We start from the raw sequence: 21,161 nt of genomic DNA, 5'->3' as shown, positions 1-21,161 counted from the left end.
TATTATTTGGACGAGTAACTTGTGATGTTTCTAATTACTAATATTTATATTTATACTGTTCATACAATCATACCTATACTATTCGTTTAATTTTATTTGTATTTAATATTTTAATATGATCAATATATGTCATCTGTGGTACAAGGTGAGGCGCGTACATCGTAATCATTATTATTTGAAGGATTAAGGTTAAGGGGTTCGCAAAAAATATCTCAAATAATTTAATAATATTGTTTGGCTGAAATCAGAATAGGTGTAACTTTTGACGGGAAACGGTCATGGTGATAACGGACGAGGGTCATTTTAGTGGAAAACGGAAACTCCCTATGGTATAGTGATTATGGAGATTTATGTAGGGACGTCATGCTGCATGTAAATGACGTAGGTTATAATATCAGTGCATGTATAAATGAGATAAAAACAGTTGTCTTTTTGTAAACAAACGTATGAACACGTTATTACATACGATAATATGATATTATATTTTCTGCTGCAGAATCAACGGACTTCTGTAATATTATAATAAAAAGAACATAACGACATATAACGTGCGCGTAACAATATGTATGTTATACGAATCGCTTGCACGCTCGTACTGTTGATGAAAATCCAAGCACTTTTACTGTCCTAAAAGGTGATAACAGACACAAAAAAAAATTTTAAAAAAATTAAAAATTAAAAAAAAAACACACATCATTGTAAAATCAATACATTCATCGTTCCACTCAGAATCTAAAAATATAAGCTTCATAAAGCTTCTATCACCAAAAAAAGAAAATCGCTTTATTTAACAAAACATCCCTAAATATAGAAAAAAACGTTATACTAAATCAGTACATACAATTGACAATGTTTGATATGGGAATTTTATGAAACCATCTCCAACTCATAAAAAATCTAAAATAATGTATAAAGTTTTGAATACTTGTCCATTTGATGCAGCATTGTAATCCTTGGCACTGGGTTATATTGATTCTTATAATACTGTGAAGTAAAATATATTAATTCAATTATACTTAATAAATTCATCAGATAACTTACAAGTACATCACACTGCTGTTTATTGTTTATTAGAACGTAAGACGACTTCAATTTATGAAACTATGTTTAAAACCATTATTGAAAAATGTGAACAACAAAATTTGTTCCCCGACCCTAGGATTTCTCACGTAGATTTTGAAAAGGCAGTAATTACAGCGGCTAATAATGTTTTAGGTTCAGAATTAGTTATAAGAGGGTGCTTTTACCATCTTTGCCAGAGTGCATTTCGTTAAGTCCTGCAGGAGTTAGGTTTACAAACAACATATATGAATGATGACAAAATTAGTCATTTTTGTTCCATGATTGATGGTCTGGCATTCCTTCCCCTTGAACGGGTTTACGAGGGAATGGAGTTTTTAAAATAAACTAATATCTCTAAAGCGAATAAATTATTAAATTACTTCGACATTACATATGTAAATGGTTCGTATAAGAGAGTTGGTGCTGGTATGAATATAAAGTTGACAAAAACTAAACTCTTATTTCTACCAAAAACGTGGAATATGTCTGAAGCCACTTCAAATAATCAACGCAGAACGAATAATATATGTGAATCATGGAACACACTTAGTAGGATATAGTCATCCAAAAATATGGATGCTAATTCACAAAATTAAACTCAAGATTGGAGCCGATAGAGAAAAAATTGCATTAAGTGACATGGGACAAACAATAAGAAAATCGAAAACAATTCAAAAAATATGAGGCTCCAAACATTATATGCGAACGCATAAAAAACTCTGTTAAGTGTCGAAGAGTTTTTAACTCAAGTTGGAAACAATATTAGGAGTTTTATCATCAACTTTTATTCGCGGACTCTTATGTCATAATGTATGTAGTATGTACTTAATATATTTAATTTTTATTGTATTATTACTGAGTAAATTCCAACCAGATTTGTCATTAACATTGAACATGTTTATATATTTTTATTTTTATTATTATTGTATTTTTGGAATATTTATAAGAGTTAAGTGTCGAAGAGTTTTTATTTAATTTTTTCATTTAACAAAATATTATTTATGTAATATTTTTGATGTAGTATAATTAATATAAATTTTAATATATTAAAACTTTTAAAATTTTTACCGGACTTTTCTTCGCGGACTTTTTTATAATAACGTAAATATTAATACAAACATTAATTTAAACTTATCTCACTTGCATCAAATCTTCGGACGTGTCTCACTAGCCCCATCGTGAAAAGACGAATCAAAGAAAACAATTGGCACACTTCGGGATGAACAATATTATGATGCCGCCCATAATGCCTTATTATTCATTAAATATTATACAATAATTCCATAATCGCTCCATTCTGCTGAGTATCTTATATTGCAATAATAATAACCAATACATTTTTACAATATAAATATTGTTTTCAATATAGAAATATTACAAATGTATAAGGTACATATTTACATAGTTCCATAGCACATCATACGAAAAATATTTTGTAGTGGTGGTGAACGGTGGGAGGGTTTAGTTCCTAGGGATTTTATTTTATGATCAAAATACCGAAAAATCTAAAGAATTATTATAGTATACCTGTATACCTACTATAATTAATATTCTATAGTAATACATTTTGAGAAAGAAGCATAAAGTTTAGCCCGTTTAATCACTAATTTCCTATATGTGTACATGATACGTACACGTCATGTATTATAATATTACAAGTTTAGTCTACAATTGTCTCACCACTTAAACGCACCGTCTATTCGCCCGAGAACATGACGTGACGACGATGTTATAATATATTGTGGACGAATGTATGATTCATCCACGATGTACACACGAGATATTAGGTATATACATAAATATTATTATTATTATTATTATTGTTAATGCTGTTGTGTGAATGTGTGATTCATTCACTCGCGGCGCCGCTCATTCATGCGATTTGTGCGGTGTACCTATACAATCGTGTTCGCGTTTTTATTATTTATCGCCGCCGGCCACCGCATAGTAAATAACTGACGCAGACGCACAGTGCGCGATACCATAATATTAGGTTTCTAGGAATCCGGAAGGAAGTCGTAAATTATTCATTTAAAAACGTTGTAGAGAAGAAAAAAAATAATAATTGATATTATGATAATGATATATAGATATGTTTGTCCAATGTATTGTGTGTGGGTATCCTAAAACTGTTCACCAATATAAATTATAATATTATATAGTGATGACTGATGATGATTAATTTTGTATTTAACGGACAAAAAATGTTACAGATTTACATCAACAATTATTTTATGCCTAACTTATTGATAAAAATATACATATTATTGAGCATAAAAATATCTTAAACTTTTACGATCAACACGTCTTTTGTTTGTTACACATTATTTTCTATATTAGGGAGAATAATTAATTATTAAGAGTCGCAGGAAAAAAAGTCATAAATTGATTATATTTTATATGTTTTTTAATCATTTTTTTCAATGAATTTTTCCGTTTACCATCATTTTTAGACGTTAGTACGCTACGTTTCATGTTTTGCTAAATACGGTAATATGGTTCCCACGACTGTATATCACTGAGCCGTGTATTTGACGAAAATTCTCTTTTCATGGGTATTCATCGTGTGTAGTGGGAATGGAGTACAACAGAGCTTTTGTTTTTCCTAATTATTAGACAAGGTTTCTCAGGAATTTTTACTTTGGACTCCCCAAGAACCAATTAGATTTGCTTACCTAAAAAAAGAATATTGAAAATGAAAATCTAACATTTTTACTACTCCAATGTCTCCAAAATGTGAAGACACACAAACAAAAACACACATTGTAAAATTAATATATAGGTACATCTCTCTGCAGAATCTAAAAATTGTAATTATCACTTATTTACCTATTTTTTTCAACCTTTCCTCTATGTTTTTCACTATAATATATTATACAATCTTTGGGCATTGGATTATAATATTTTAAAGTATTCAAGGAATGAATTGAAATGGAATTGATTCGTTAAAATTAAAAAATAAATTGTGAATGCAGATTTATTTGTTATTGTTAAGTAACTGTATTTATTTTTTGGCAAATTAATACAAATTTTGTCAGTCAAACTGCGGCAGCTAGGTTCGACAAAATAACATTATAATTATATAATAATACATGTAGCGAGAGTTGGTATTTACACATAAACATATTATTATAGTCACGGTTATTTTTAATAGAAATTGTTTTTTATTTCAACAGTAAAAATAAATTAATTTAATTTAGTAAATATATATTTTACAGACGCTATGAACCGATCTCGATTAACTGTTAAGACTGCGGCGACGTCGTAGATATATTATTATATTAAAATTAATTTTGCAGAACAATAAAATATTTATAGGTATATTAAAAATTACTCGTAACGACCGAGACCCTCGTCGTACCTGTATATTATATTTATTTATACAGAAGTGAAGTATTTTAAACATTATAAAAAAAGAGAATAATCCTACAATAAATATTATAATATAATATATTTTATATAATCGTTATTAAATACACATCGATAAGCGAAACAAATAGTAATAATAATAATAAAACTAAGAAGTAAACGAATGGGCTGACAAAAAAATAGGTATTTGTACAAGAGCTTGTTTGTTTGTGGTTGGTCGTCGCGCGGATAGGGATGACGGAAAGGGTCGGACTAAAACCGTGTTAGAAAAAAACACGTGTTTGTGTACGAAACACCATCCACGTGGAATAGAATACTTTTTTGTTATACGAGACGTCATTTTGAAAAGACGATAATATAATTGATGATTGATCCGCGTAAGGCAATATTATGACCGTGTACCTCGAAGTGACGTTCGACCGAAAGGGTCGTAAACGTGGCAGGCAGCAGTGAGCGACCCGGAGGCGGTGTTACATCGTTTTTCTGTGTATCACCCTTGAGCCTTCTTCGAAAAATTCTCGTTTTGACACCCACATCCGGCGGAATGTGCCCAACGACGCCAGAATGGAACCTCCGATCCACGTTGTGTACAGACGTTCCTGGGGCGCCAAAATCTTAAAAAAAAAAATTTAAAAAATATTTACATTTTTTATAAACAACAATTTGGTCATCGATTTGTGCAATATATTTCAACAAAATCCTTAAACTCTGTAGAGAACCACGCGAATACAGGAGTGTTTTTTTCTGTTAATCCGAGCATTATAAAATATAATTTCATAATTTTTAAGATAATTCAAAAGTGCCCCCTTCACTAATATTATATATAAAAAAGCGGGTAAGTGGCCAGTGGGTACTGATCTATTGTATAGATAAGTAAATTTAGAAATGTATGGACATTTGTAGAGAAAAAACTAAAAAAAAATTCTATTAATAGATTTAAATTTTAAATTTTCATGTATAGAAAATAATAAAATAAAAACATTTAGTGAAAATTTCAAGTACCTACGGTTTTTTTTTTATTTATTTAAAGCCACTAGTATAAACTATGATAGCTTGACAATTACATAATAAAAACAAAATAATACAAAATTAAGATTAACAACATATTAAATTCTTATATACTATATAATTAAACCAGCCTCCAGTAAGGTTAGTAAGTATACCTACGGTTATTAGTTTTTAAATTACAATAAAATAAGAAAATTCCTGAGATTTTGTTATTATTTATGTATAAATATCCAATGTCTATCTTCAGACTCCTAATAAAAATATATTGTAGATTTACGCTCAAATTTTTTTTATTTCTACAAATAAAAACTTATGAGAAACCTTAAATTAGATTTTTAAGTTTTTGACCAAACCAAAAAACGTTTATGGACAATAATTTTAAATAAAAATAATAAAGAAATCTAAATTATTCCCTGCACATAAATAGCTTGAAAAGAGTCAAAATATTTTGAAAATTCTATGTATATAGTGTAATATAAACATTCGGTGAAAACTGAAAACTCATTAGAAAACTAGTTTTGCGTAAAAGAATCGCGCAAAAAAAAATAAGATACCACTTTTAAATCAATACAATTATCACTACGCTAAATCACACTCAATCTAAAAAAAAAGGCATGGGGGGGATTCATTAGGCAGTTAGGGGCACCAAGTACATTTTTATGCAATTAGTATATTGCAATTGCAGTACACTTTTACACGAAAATATACGCGAAAGAATAGGTATAAAATAAATTGATATACGATAATCATCATAGGGTTCGACGACATTGACATAACTCGCTCACTTAAACAGCATGACTGTTGTCTGACTCTCAAATAACAGACACGAGTATACGAAATACGTGAAATGATTACTCGGGCCTTGAACTACATAAATAATAATATTATTAGGCTCGCGTTTCATAAATTTTTACAAGTTACGTATTATATTTTTACGTGTGTATAATAATTTTCTATAACCGCTGAAAATAAATGCAATTTTTTAGTTTTTTTCGTATAAAATACGCACACAAGCCCTCTGCTGTCAGAGGTGCATTAACCATTGCAAAATACAACAACAGGTATGGTATACTACCTAACCTATACTCGTTTATAGCGATTATGCTTGCCATAAAATATACAACAGTACAAATATGATTAGTTGATTGATTTTTTTACTACATTAATGTTGTAAATAATACAATTTGTAGAATTGAAAACAATGCCCAAAACATTTTTTACGTGTAACTTAAACTGCTCAAAAAACATACTAGCCTACGACATAGGCGTGTCTACGGTGGCATCCTAGGGTGCTTGAGCTGCCCCTGCAATTTTTGAAAGGTGCCAGCCAACTGAGTTTTAAGTCAGAAGGGTTACAACATTTATTTTTTTTAAGAACTTGATTTTTTTGTGTGTATCGTTATAATTACCATTTACTTACAAAGATTGATTTCCTGACTTCCGAAATAGGAAAAACCTACAATAGACTGGAGACAGACGACAACAGTACAGTACGCATCTAGGAATTATTGATATTCAGGGACGCCCGCAGAGAGGTGTCATTGCAACCACTGGGATTTTTTTAATGAACAAAAAAATCAGTGTATAATAATGTAAACATGTGACTACCTATATATTTATAACATAAATTTAATTTTTCTCACACTGAGCTGATTTTTTGCGGGCACCCCTGTTGATATTATTGTTGTTTTATTTTTGATTTGTAGTTAGGCGGTATAATCCAAGACTGTAGATGAATATTATTTCTGAAGTTACTATAGATTATTATTGTAAATAGATAATATAGTCTTTTTTTAAATTATATAAATATTTCATTGTAGAGCCCGGCTTAAAAAAATACGGCTTTTGGTGTATAGGGTATTTTTCTGTTCACTAATAAGGTACCGCCGATATTAGCTAGGCTGCCCCTACCGATGAAGTCTATTCACGCCTATGGCCTACGAATCAAAATCTTTGGTCGACTGATAATGTTTATAATTACCTATATTAAGTAAGGACACTTTTATTTATTTAAAACAAGTTTTAAAATATGGGCTACAATATTATGAGTTATGAGTATTTATGACATGAAAATATAATAATATTATCTATTACATTAATATAAAATTATTCACGAGGAAATTGGATCTCAATGAACATTTGATTAGGATAAAAACATAAAACTAAAAATAATTTTCACATATCAACTAACAAAATATAAAATCCTAAATTTATCAAATATGTCAAATATTGATAAAACATTTTTTTTAAAAAATCAGAAAATTGCTGTTTTAAAGGTGTACTTCATTATTAAATGGGTCACTGAATCGGTCACTGACCGTGTGTTCAGTTATAAACCATACAAAAAACGATTTTGAGCGAAGATTGTCTATCAGCATAATACATTTCTAATAATATTTTATTATATATTTATACTGCAATTAATATATAAGGTTTCTATTATAGCGTTTTTGATTTTACAAAATAGTGTGTACTGAAATTCCACTAGCACTACGCGAGTATTGCACTAGTTTACTATCAATTGAATAAAAAAAAAAATAATAATAAAAATATTATCAGATATAAATAATAAATATAATTAGAATAATATGATAATGTGTCCCGTTATAGACAATAATGGTTCATATTTATAAAGTTTACCATTGCACTCACAAAATTGGTGGTGCAGAATGTGTGCATTAAGTTCATACGAGTATTGTCAGTGCATTAAATCGAATAAAATTTACTGCACCAGTTCACTGAATATTAGTTGAATCAAATACGTTTTTGCACTCGGTAAAAAAAATGTGTCAAACGAAAACGCTATTAGTAATATTGTAGGTTTAACTTGATCTAGTTTTGTCAAAAATAAATTGTATATATTATATAGTAATTATTACAATACTACCAGCTATTGTACAATATTACTAACTATAGTACAATATTACTAATATTTAATAACAAATGATACAATAGTATAATAGAATTATTGAAAATTAGTTATTAGTTATTACATATTATACAATACCACTTGAAAATAATGCATTTAATGACAATGTCTTAACACTCTTAACCTACTTTGCAAGTAAAATATATTGAGTTTAAAAGTTTAATTTAGTTATTTTGTTGCAATTGAAAAATATTTTTTATACTTGAATCTTTTTGTTACTATGATTATTATTATTATTATTATTATTATTATTATTATTATTAGGCAATTGGTATTGACTTACACAGTTATACGCTAATAAATTACTATAAAATAAATACAATTTATTAGCGTACAACTGTATAAGTCAATACCAATGACCAATGTACTATAGAACGGTGTAAGTTCATAGTATAAGATCACTAACATTAATGATATTGTACAATATAAACAAATTTTAACTGAAATCTTAAAGTATTGTGCACTAAATTAGTACCCATATACAACTACTCCACATTATTCTAACTAAAATAGTTATTGTTCAATCTTGGGTTTTTAGTTAAATTGATTTTATATGTCAAATTTAATGGAATTATTTTAAAACAATACATTTTAATATATATGTTAAAAACCATAAATTAAATACTATTTTTGTAAAATATAAGACAGACATTACTTAATCAAATTACAAAAAAAAATGTTAACATTAAATTTAGTTTTTTTTTAAAATATTACTTGAAATTTTGTACAATCAAGTATTTTATATTTTAGCAATTCATTGACATCTAACCTCAACTTCTACATGTAAAATCAAACAAATAAAAGTTATGCATATTATACATATAACAAATAGAATAATATGTATATCATTACTATAATAGTATTTCCTTTCCGAAGTTATGCACCAATGACCACAAATTAGATGATAGTGCCTCAATAATACCCACAACTAACAACTATAATATTTAAATTAACCTTGTTAACTATGATGCTGTTCATAAATATTGCCACTGTGTCACTGTTGTGTATATAATTAATTAATTAATAATCAATGTATTGAACAAATAATATTATAATACATAATTTATAATATTGATTTAAAATTATTAAGCATTTTTGAATATTTACCTTTAATTTCATATTTTTAGGTGCTAGTTTCTTAATTTCTGATAATAATCTATCACCAAATCCCTGAAAAATAAAACAAAATTCATAAACAAACATTTGACTTAAATTTTTTTTTTACTTACAGATAATAGAGTTGATCCTCCAGCTAGTACAATACTTTGATATAATTTTTTTCGTACATCTAAATCAGATTTTTGTATTGAATAAACTAATGCTTCATGTAAGCCTTCACATTCTTCACCAATTAAATCTGGATGGAATAACACTTCTGGAGCGCGAAAACGAGCTGGGCCAATCTTATAAAAATATACAATGGAGGAAATTTAGTTAAATATAATATAATAGCGTTTTACAATTAATGATTATTAGGTGAACCTATGTTAACAGCTGGTGTTAAAATGATCCCATTTCTTTTTCATTTTAATTTAATTTATAAAATCTAATATCCACTAACTTTAATTTTAGTCCCAAAGCATTTGTATACATTTTATTTAGTTTATCGTACATAATATACATAATAATCATACAAAATTATTGTATATTGTTATTTAATTATAATATGAAAATTATTGACAATAAACTTAAGTTTATCAATAGCTGGTATCCACGAGTGGAATTAATTTAGAAATAAAAGCAGGAAAATATATTAATTTAAGTATATTCTGCTTACATCAACTTTGTTTCCGTCAGGTAGCATATATTGATATATATTACTATCAGATGATTCTTCTTTAACTGGACTTAAAGCTACATAACAAGCTTTTTCTTTAATTGCTCTAACTACTTCAAATTCTGCAGATGTAGAAAAATTTAAACCTTCTTTTCTTAGTAATAACCTAAATATAAAATTAAAATGTAATAATTGCTTTTAACATTTCAATTGTGTAAGTAAAATTACTTAAGATAGCGTGATATATCTCGGCCAGCTAAATCTAATCGTATAATACCGTGTTTCATGGCGAAACCTTCATAAATTGGAACAGTGTGAGTAATTCCATCACCAGAATCTAAAACAACTCCAGTAGTGCGACCAGTTGCGTATCTATGTATATAGAAAAAAATAAAAATATAATATTAATATTTAGTAATTTTGTTATGATTTGCTGTTATATACAAACTAAGAACTGCCTGAATAGACACATAAAATGCAGGAACGTTGAACGTTTCAAAAAATATTTCCGCAGCTTTTTCACGATTTCGTCGTGGATTTAGAGGGGCTTCAGTTAACAGGACAGGATGTTCTTCAGAAAATGTTTGAAGTTGATCACTACCATATATATATTGCCATATTCTTTCCATGTCATTCCAATCAGTTACAATACCATGTTCTATAGGATATTTGATATATAGCAAACCACGATGTTCTTCAGCTTTCGGTCCAATAAATGTATCTCCTTCTAAAGCACCAGCCATTACTCTAACATGCTTTGGTCGTCCAATACTATGAAGCAATGGTTTGTTTAAATATTTATACACATATTACTCTAGTTTTGTAAAATTATAATTCTAAATTGTATACATACTAATTTGGAAAACAACATTTTGGGGTTTGTTCCCCGGCAAATCCAGCTTTAATTGCACCTGATCCCTGTAAAAATACAATTTATAAATAAAAATTATTTAAAAATAGATAAAGTAATTACTTAAAATGAGTTGACAATTTTACCTCTAAAAAACTGAGTAGAAATTAAATACTTAATTAATTAATAGAGTAGATTTTTTTATTTGCAAGAGTATTTGGATAAAAATAAAAATGACTTAATACTTATTCATTTTTTGAAAATAAAATGTTGAAATAAGGTTTTATATCATATAAAAATAGGATACACTATGTAGATTTTTTTATTTGCAAGAGTATTTGGATAAAAATAAAAATGACTTAATACTTATTCATTTTTTGAAAATAAAATGTTGAAATAAGGTTTTATATCATATAAAAATAGGATACACTATGTAGGTATATAAACTTATTTAATATAAGAAAGGTTTAAGCATTTATTTACAATTTAATAGTACAAATCTTGAAATTTGAATAGGTGTATTTTGTACTTAATACTTAATATATCTAGGTATACAAGGTATAATTCTTAAAATATTAAAACTTAATACAAGGTAAATTGTATGTTTAACTAAGTTAATCTGCAAATAATCATGCAGTATAAGTATTCCAACTTAAATTTCAGCATGAAGAAAACAAGTATAACAGTTAGGCATAAGACACAAATAAATATGTGCTTTTTATTTAATATTACATTTCATAAGAAAACTATTTACTATTATATGAACATATTCCATTTAAATAAGTTAATTTATTGATAAACTAAAAATAAATAAGTTCATTAAAGTAAACTTTTCAAAGAAAAAGATTTACAAAGATATAGGTTTGATTAAATAGTCTTCAATCTACATAGCATTTAGTTCTAAAGAAAAATTTAATATGTATAATAATAAATGTAAACCGATACTATCTTTGTGCTTATTTAATGGTTTATTCTATACAGTTTGCAAGTTTACAAAATTAATTTAACCTTTACATGTATGACATTAAAAAATGCTGTGACAATAATAGAAAAACCTAATATTATTTAAAATATTTTAGACTTAGTTCTTTAGAAATAAACACTTTACATGTTAAAATCCAGCCTTATGTTGATTTTGTTTAAGTACAGTTTTTTGTTATATGGGTTGTAAGGTGATTCACCAAGCATGCCCATCCCTCTTTTCTTCTTTAATAACACAGTTATTCCAAATCTGAGTTTTGGAATAATTAAGTATTTTTAAAGACCATAGGTATTTCCAAATTCTTGAGATTTATTGTACTACCTATTCAAGGGATGTCATCTGGAGATAAAAACTTATTTTTTTAAATGACACTATCACTTTTCTACTGTAAATTATTAAGTGGACAATTTTTCAGATAATGTTGGTTAATCAAAATCAAAATTTGAATGACTAGATTTTGAGTTATTTAACTTTGTGTACTAAGGATAATAGGTCCATGATTATGAGTTCGGAAGATACAGATCATTTATATTAATCTATCAATATTAATAATTTATAAAAATTCCAAAAAATCAGAATTAGAATAAATTTATCAGGATTTAAATTAAAAAATAGGGATGAACATGCTAGGTGAAATACTTTGTATTATATGTTAATGTCTTAGACCTAATTTATGAGTATTAAAATAATTACTAAATGCTTTTACACAAATATTGAAATACCAATATATAAAAATAGTTAGAAATTTTCTATGGAGATACTAGTTTAAATAAAATCTGGTTAACAAACTATAATATATATTATATTATTTTAGTCTATAACCACTAATAAGTCATACAAAATTATCAAAGCTAAAATTTTCTAAAGAACTACTGTTTGATGTAAACTTCAGTTTCAAGATGAAGCCACAAGAATATTATTTCTTATTTTTCGAAAAATACGTAGGTAGAAAGGTAATTAATAAAATGTTCATGCTTTCATAATTCTATAAAATATTATGCATAAATAATAATATAATGATGACGAGGACTTACATTGTCTATGACAACTGGCTGATTAACAATAACGTCATAGGTTTCCATGATGAGCCGTCGTTAGTAACAAATAGTCAATTAATCTTTTTGGGATAGTATAAAAATAAAAATCGTAACAAATTACATATACCTAACTAATAAGTATAACTTTCTTTAAAAACGTTCAATATTATATTATTATTATTAAGTTGATAACATTACAATAAGCGTTAACATAACCTAAATGCCGTTACCAACTTAACCGGTACACTTACTGATAAAAAAAAATTGATTATAGATATTAGATATTTTGTTTTTGTTTTTTTTATCATCAAAATGATAATAATTATTTTTAATTTTTATATTTAAAATCTCTGTAATGAGTCTAATCTCAGTATCTCACCTTTTCACATTCTCACTCACAATTTCAATGAGTCAATTTTACAAATTGTTCAATCAAAATGTAAAGCACGCACAATTAATTATCATTGTTACTTGATACAACTTTTATCTTAAAAGTTTAAACGATTTCATTGTTCCGATCTTCGTTTTTGATTACAAGTTTTGAAACAAAATATGAGCATAAAATATATCTAATTAAGTGAGTTATTTATCAAAGTCAATTGCATAAATAACTAACAAAATCATGTATTTTTGTGTCTTTATTGCATCAGAATGATGTTTGGTGAGCATTCTAAAATGCAGTTTATAGAACAAACAAGGGCTGCACGAGTAGAAAGAGCAAATGATCGTAAACGTGAACAATCTGCTATCCTCGTTCAATCTTTGGTCAGAGGATGGCTAGTTCGCAAACGCACTCGAAACTTAATTCTGTCAGTTTTAGCATTTTCTTATTTTTATATGAAAATAAACTATTATGAGTTATTTGGTTTTTTATATGTTTATACTTTATAGGCAGCAATTTGATGAAACGTTTGAAAATATCAATGATTTGAAACCCGCTATTACTGTTTATTTATCGGTGAAAAAATTTTTGACTTATTGGGATGAAAAGCGAGATAGACAAAGATTTGAAAAACTCTGCAGGTTAGATACATATTTAACTTATATTAATTATTGGAGTTATTATTAAATTTGATTGATTCTACTCATACACATTTTCATATTTATTTTATACATTTTACAGCTTATATACAACAAATTATGTATTCAATATTACTATATGTATCCTAGATTTTAATACATTTTTAATTTCTTTCAAGTTCTTGTATAAGTTACATATTATATTCAGTGGCAAATTCTCCAGACATGCTCAGAAATTAATCACTAATTAATAAAAATACAAAATCTGTGTTGTCATCAATATAATATTACGTATTTAAAAATGTGATGTATTTCTGTTATACTTATCTGTGTTTATCTTTATCGTAACATTTACTGACAGAGCATGCGATAGCTGTGTGTGCAAGCTATACAACGCTTATTATCAGTGCGAAAGATAGGACTGAAAGAAGTATATAAACTAGCTAAATTAATTGCAACTATTCCAAGTACAACATTATCAGCAGAAAGAACATTTTGAGCCTTCAAAATAATAAAAACATATTGTAGGTCTACTTAATGTCAAGACTATCTTCTCTTGAAATATTATCAATTGAAAAAAAAGTTTTAGAAAATTTTAAAATATGCCCTGAATTTTACTCTAAAGTAACAAAAAAATTTGTTAAAAAATTGAAAAGAGTGAGTTGAATCTTTATTAAAATTATTAAAGTATTAAAATCTTATTTATAATTAAATACAAATTTGTGTATTATTTATTAATTATAAATTAAATATAACTATAATAAATCATGATAGATGAGCATACATCGGAGTCAGCATTTGCCACTGATAATATTGTATGTAGGTTATGTAGCTTTATTAACTGAGCTATAGTTTAATAAGTTTATTTTTTAATGTTTTAGATACATAATTCTTAGTCTGGAATGTGATACAATCAAACGCAGCTACATATCTGTAGCTCTGACTAGTGAGCATGCAGTTAACTGGATAAGTCATGTCAAAGAAATTCTGTCTATTTGCCTAACTTATCTTACTAAACTTCAGCCCAAATCATTAGATGATTCTTCTTTTTTACACACATTACTTCATATGATTGTATCTTTTACATCAACATCAAGATGGTGTGCCATACATTCAAATATTTCTTTGCAAGGATTAAAACCTGGATTAGAGCGTTTAACAGAAAACTTGATTGCACATTTATTGAATAAAAATGTGTTTAACACTATGCAGGTATTCAAATGAAATACATATTAATTTGTGCATTTATTACCAATTTATTTTTTTTAGGCATTGCTAATAACTGGTTTATCGGGCATTAAAATCTTATTAAAACCTGTAGCTATGACAGCTATAATGACTATTTGCTGGAGATGTTTAGTTCTGAGCAACTTTTCAACAAATATTTTCCAACTATTTGTAATAAAGATTTATTCTATACCTTTATTAGTAGAGCATTTGATATCGCTCTCGCCTAAAGTGAGTATTTTAGTATTTTATATAATTGTTTATTTTAATGCTAAATACTAATGGTATTCTATAGTTTTAAAAGATCATAACATTATATTCAATAATATATTTTAGATCATTGAAACATTTAATTCTGTTAATCTACTTGAGAAGATAATGCAGTTATTAAATGATCAAAATCAATGTGATGAAATATTTCATTGTTTACATCCAAGTTGGTCTTTGTCATTAATTGCAAACATAGTGCATTTAGCTGAATTAAGCGCAGAAACAGATGAATTTGAAAATAATTCTACATCTATTTTTATTGTGAGTTTCAAACATTATTTTTTTATGAAACCAGTTCATGTGTGTATCAATTTAATAATTTAAACTCATTTTCAAGTCCCAAACAACTATGATATATGGCAGAGGTGGCCATAACGAGGCTTGCTAGCCAGTTGGGTCAGTTGTGTGCGGCTCTAAGTTATTTCTATAAATAAATAAATGTTCCTTCATTTGTTATAAAATTAAAAATGTATCTTTATTTTATAATATTATTTTAAATTTTATATTTTATAAACATATCTAAACAATGTGGTTTGCTTCATACATTGGCGACTCCCAAAATTAAATTAATGGCTACCCCTGATATATAGCGTCTAATAAAAAAATCATTAAAGTAGCCAAGTAAATTATATTTTAATTATTAAATCAATAATGTGAAATCATATTTCTAAATATTTAAAACATGTGATTAATAAATCAACTGTTTAATATTCATTTTTACACAATGATTATGTGTTACCATTTGAAAATCAAAAGTTGGTTTTAATTAAACTTTCAAGTCATTAAGAAGCCTATACAATTATTTAGAATAAAAACAAATTATAAATTGTTAAAATTATCCTCGATATTATCATAAAAAAAATCCAAGTGGTATAAGTTTTAAAAGTATTTTAAATGTTAAGAAGATGTTAGCACACTTTGTTTTCTCTCTGATCCAACATAGCAATTTGCATTCAGCAGAACCTATCTTATGTTATTACTAGGGTTTGATTATTCTAGTTGAGTTATAAATTTTTATGAAATGGGAAAATTAAATACAAAGTTTGAATTTGCATATTTGCTAATTTTTAGCAAATTTGTGCATATTTTGTATTTTATTTATTTTTATGTACGTAAATTTGCCGGGAAAATTGGATAACATTTAAAAATATATCTTAAAAACAATTATTCTTGGGTAGGTAGCTTAGGCTCAAGTAGCATTTGAGTTTTAAGAAGGCTGGAGCCTGAAGCCCTACTATTATAATATTGAATAGGCTTAAAACAAATTTAGAAAATGTTTGAAAAGGTTGTTAAAATTGTCGGTGGAGACTTGGCCCCTAAATCCCTCCTCTATTTTTGTAGGTACATACAATTTTATGAGTCTCTTTGTGACAATACTGTGGTACAACTAATTGCAATTCAGATTCTGAATTTTACAAAAAATTAAAAATAAGTAGATACGTGTTTATTTATTCACAGTGTCCGCATATCACATTATTCTTTATTTCTCAACCCACTGCATAAAGCAGCCAGTATTTTTAAAAATTAAGTTGTTTTCACAATAGTTTAAAAATGCTCAAAACATGCACATAATAGTGTCCATTTTAATCAATTTATATTTGAATTAGTAAACCTGTATGTAAATTATTTTTATAATGTTTATGTACCTACCTACTTATTTTTAAGATTTTTATTTCCGAAATTGTGAAATGTTATTTGTTTTATTCATTTTTAAATTTAGCTGCATATATTTAAGCATATTTTGACAATGTCTCAACGGGATATTTTGATAATTTTTAATGCAACAAGTCCCGAGCCCTAGTTATTACCAAGGAGATAATAGGTCAGACTGACCTATTATCAAATTAAAGTTGATAACATTGTCTATGTTTATATGTTGCTATTTTTACCATATTTTTATTAAAATTATCATAAATCAGAAAATTATTGCACGATTTAATTGAATACATTCATGTCAAGTGTCAACTATAGTTATATATGTCGTAACGGTGTTAATAAAAATAAATTATAAATAAGAATTAATTTATGTCATAAAAGATACCTAATATCCATCAATTATTTTAAAATAAAGTCATAATAATTTTTAAGTTCTGATCTAGTTGACCCCTGCCAAGAAAGTATTCCCTCTCCACTCAGGTTTGGTTGGTGCCACTTACTAAAATGTATAAAAAAAGGTACTAAAACTGTGTTATGACACATTATTACCGGTAATTCATATTTTTTTTTGTTTTAGAACTTCAGTATTTTCAGTATATTATATATATTTCAGTGATGACGACAACTGAATAACTGAGATAGGTACTCCATAATAATATAGGTACGATACCTGCTGTTATACCTACCTATCTTATATTTTTATTTTTACTAACAGATTTTACCAAATATTATTCTTAAAATTTCTAATAAGTGAATTTCACACGAAAGCCTAACGCAGATATACTGCGGATATATGCAGTATATAGAGATGTAAGTGGCGGGCGTCAACTATTCTTGAGTGGCGGGGGAATACTTTCATAATGGGGTCAACCAGACCAATACCAATTTAAATAAGTTGAGATAAATCAATATTTTTTTTTTCAGGTTGGTTTAACTACATTTTTGGATACTATTAGAGTAAATGTAGTGAAAAAACATTCAAACGTATCTAGCGTTTGGCATCCTGAACTTGGTTGGTTCACAGCAAATTCAAATTGTCAATGTTCTCCTAATATACCACCTTTGAAAAATCAATTAATTCCATTATGGTGCGGAACTTTATGTTCCAAGTTACTTCGGTGTCATCTAATTAATGCTTTAGCACAAATACCTGAAAATCAACAAGTACCATCACCTCCTCCTAAAACAAATAACCCAATAGCAATAATCAAGTAACTTTTTTACTATTGGAATAATTACAAAAATGTCTTAAATAATAATTATTATTTGTAATAGAAAGGCATTTGATTTGAGACTATCCAGTACCAGTCAATCAACTTATAAACTTACTGGAATTCATGGTACAAAGGTAGTTGCTGCTTGCAACTTATATTTTACATGCCTAAAGACAATCACGCAGCTTAGACTAGACATAATAACTGGTAAGCATATTGTTCAATAATTATTTAAAAATTTAAATTAATAACTATTTTCTTATTTTAGGTTTATGTTATCACGAAGACACATTATACTTATTATGGAGGTTTTTGGCATTTTTAGATTCTCATTGTGGTCTTAAGAACCTATTGGATATTTTAGAATGTGATAAAAATTGCAATTCAGGGGAATTGCGCATGTTACAATTATTCTGTGATAGTATGTCACATTACATAACGTAAGTAATAATTTGTTAGAATAATAATTGATTCATGAAATTAAGAGCATTAATATTTATTATTTATTTTAGTATTCTTGATGATATAGAAATGTACGAGCAACAAAAACCATTTGTGATGCGTGACTACATTTTAATGTCTAGTTTTTTGAACATATTTCTTTATAAAGGAATATCTCAGAATTTATTTAGTAAGAAATTGTTTTTATTTTTACTTTTAACAAATGTGTATTTTATAAAAATGTATATTTTGTTGTTTTGGATATCTTAGATATTCAAGATACAGCTTCTTCATCATATAGCTTGTTTCGATCTTGTCGCACTCTTTTAATGGTACTTTATCGCAGGGATTGTCGTAGATCGTTTGCACCTACAGGGCACTGGCTGATTGGTGATCTTAAAACTTCTTCATTTTTTAATGAACTTAAAAAGGGTCGTAAAATATACTCGGTATTGAATTTGTTTTAATTTTAATTTATTTAAATAACTATTAATAATCTCATTTTGTATTTAGATTTTAATTCAAGAAATCCCTCATATAGTTTCTCATGAAACACGTGTTCGATTATTTAGAAAATATGTTTCTCGTGAAAAGTTTGCTTTGGGTGTACATGAATTGCATGATAATGAAAATTTCATGCCACCAATAATTACAATACGGAGGTAAAATCAATTTAATGAAATAATTAAAAAAATGTAATTGAAATATTTTACAAACATGCGTAGGAATCGAATAATTGAAGATGGTTATACATATGTCTCTGAATTGCCACTGAGACGTTTCAAAGGTGTAATTAGAGTAAAATTCATAAATGAACAGGGATTAGATGAAGCAGGAATTGATCAAGATGGTGTATTTAAAGGTCTGTTTTCATAAACTTGATATTCTTTATTTTTAGATATTAACAAACTATATTTACAGAATTTCTTGAAGAAACTATAAAAAGAGTATTTGATCCATCATTAAATTTATTTCGTACTACAGATGAACAAAGGTTATATCCATCGCCTTCGTCTCATATTCAAGAAAACCATCTGAACTTATTTGAATTTGTTGGCCGCATTTTGGGTAAAGCTGTTTATGAGGTAATTATTTTAAACCGTCTATTTTATTTATTTGATAAAAATTGAATTTATTTTATTATTCATAGGGTATTGTTGTTGACGTTCCATTTGCATCATTCTTTTTAAGTCAATTATTAGGACAAACTCAAGAGCTATTATATAGTTCAATGGATGAGTTGCCGTCATTAGACAATGAATTGTATAGAAATTTAACATCTGTTAAACATTATGAGGGCGATGTTTCAGATTTAGATTTGACTTTTTCAGTAGTTGATAATCACCTTGGTGAATTAACTACTCATGATCTTATACCTGGGGGAAGAGTCATATCAGTTACTAATCAAAACAAGTAATATTATTATTTATTTGAATTATTTTATAATAAACATGTTTAATAATTAATAGTATTATCAATATTAATATTAGTGATGGGCCAAACTGTTCAAATTTTGAACCAAACCAAACCCTTGACGTTCCGTTTGGTTCAAAATTCAAACTCGGTATTATCAAAATTTCAAATTAAAGTTCAGTTAGGTTTTGAAGATCCTGGTTTGACCCATCACTAATTAATAATCAGATTTATTTGATAAATACTGTGAGTTGGGTATACTATGGTATTGGATAAATAGTTTATTTAATATTTTCGAAAACCTTAAATGTTTATTAAACCTAATATAAAATGTACTAAATAATATACAATTGTAGAAAAACAGTAGTGTAATTAAATAGATTGGTAGTGAATTATTTATATTTTATAATCTTCAAAGAAGTTAAATATGTTTTGAAAAAAAATTAACTATCTTCAACATTTTAACAAAGAAAATGTAACATAATAATTTAATCACAAACTTTAATTAAGTTATAAATTAAAATGAACCATAATGTTTATTGTTTAAATTTTAAATTGATGATTTCAGGATTAATTATGTGCATTTAATGGCACATTATGTAATGCATACTCAGATCAAAGCACAAACAGCAGCTTTTATCAAAGGGTTTAAATATGTAATAAATCCTGAATGGCTATCATTATTTTCTACTCCAGAAGTAACAATTTATCATTTATTGAAATTCTTTAAATTTTAATTATTACATTTTAATTATTAGCTTCAAAAACTGATATCTGGAGACAACGCTCCTATTGATTTGCTTGATCTTAGAAGAACCACACAATACTATGGAGGATTTCATGACTCACATCGTGTGATTCTATGGTTGTGGGAAGTTCTTCAAAAAGACTTCACAGAAAAGGAAA

At 27.1% G+C, this 21,161-nt stretch overlaps 2 protein-coding genes across 3 annotated transcripts in view; one reads left to right on the top strand and one right to left on the bottom strand.

Moving 5' to 3' along the window:
- The window catches only part of LOC100165294 (beta-centractin), a 14,267-nt gene extending 1,079 nt beyond the window's left edge, over nt 1-13,188 (bottom strand). Inside the window, exons 1-8 of one of the 2 annotated variants that reach the window (XM_029490698.1) lie at nt 13,012-13,188; nt 10,999-11,063; nt 10,590-10,916; nt 10,374-10,517; nt 10,146-10,311; nt 9,598-9,771; nt 9,476-9,538; nt 5,003-5,045 (exon numbers count right to left, since the gene is read on the bottom strand). In XM_029490698.1, coding sequence (XP_029346558.1) covers nt 5,003-5,045; nt 9,476-9,538; nt 9,598-9,771; nt 10,146-10,311; nt 10,374-10,517; nt 10,590-10,916; nt 10,999-11,063; nt 13,012-13,059 — 1,030 coding nt within the window. In that variant the 5' untranslated portion in view covers nt 13,060-13,188. Of the gene's footprint in view, nt 1-4,038; nt 5,046-9,475; nt 9,539-9,597; nt 9,772-10,145; nt 10,312-10,373; nt 10,518-10,589; nt 10,917-10,998; nt 11,064-13,011 lie in introns of those variants that run through there. The other variant, XM_001950477.5, reaches the window with a different exon arrangement.
- Nucleotides 13,189-13,359: 171 nt separating this feature from the next.
- The window catches only part of LOC100167317 (ubiquitin-protein ligase E3B), a 13,233-nt gene continuing 5,431 nt past the window's right edge, over nt 13,360-21,161 (top strand). The window contains exons 1-17 of the mRNA XM_029489972.1: nt 13,360-13,591; nt 13,665-13,823; nt 13,906-14,037; nt 14,916-15,246; nt 15,304-15,492; nt 15,598-15,792; nt 18,112-18,398; nt 18,463-18,608; nt 18,670-18,841; nt 18,914-19,032; nt 19,113-19,291; nt 19,356-19,504; nt 19,568-19,704; nt 19,764-19,927; nt 19,993-20,255; nt 20,824-20,953; nt 21,014-21,160. Coding sequence (XP_029345832.1) covers nt 13,666-13,823; nt 13,906-14,037; nt 14,916-15,246; nt 15,304-15,492; nt 15,598-15,792; nt 18,112-18,398; nt 18,463-18,608; nt 18,670-18,841; nt 18,914-19,032; nt 19,113-19,291; nt 19,356-19,504; nt 19,568-19,704; nt 19,764-19,927; nt 19,993-20,255; nt 20,824-20,953; nt 21,014-21,160 — 2,898 coding nt within the window. The 5' untranslated portion in view covers nt 13,360-13,591; nt 13,665. The remainder of the gene's footprint in view (nt 13,592-13,664; nt 13,824-13,905; nt 14,038-14,915; nt 15,247-15,303; nt 15,493-15,597; nt 15,793-18,111; nt 18,399-18,462; nt 18,609-18,669; nt 18,842-18,913; nt 19,033-19,112; nt 19,292-19,355; nt 19,505-19,567; nt 19,705-19,763; nt 19,928-19,992; nt 20,256-20,823; nt 20,954-21,013; nt 21,161) is intronic.

The sequence above is a fragment of the Acyrthosiphon pisum genome, chromosome A2 (genome assembly GCF_005508785.2).
Source record: "Acyrthosiphon pisum isolate AL4f chromosome A2, pea_aphid_22Mar2018_4r6ur, whole genome shotgun sequence".
NCBI classification, from domain to species: domain Eukaryota; kingdom Metazoa; phylum Arthropoda; class Insecta; order Hemiptera; family Aphididae; genus Acyrthosiphon; species Acyrthosiphon pisum.
The sequence above is the reverse complement of the archived record's forward strand: the minus strand, read 5'-3'. Positions and strand labels throughout refer to the sequence as shown.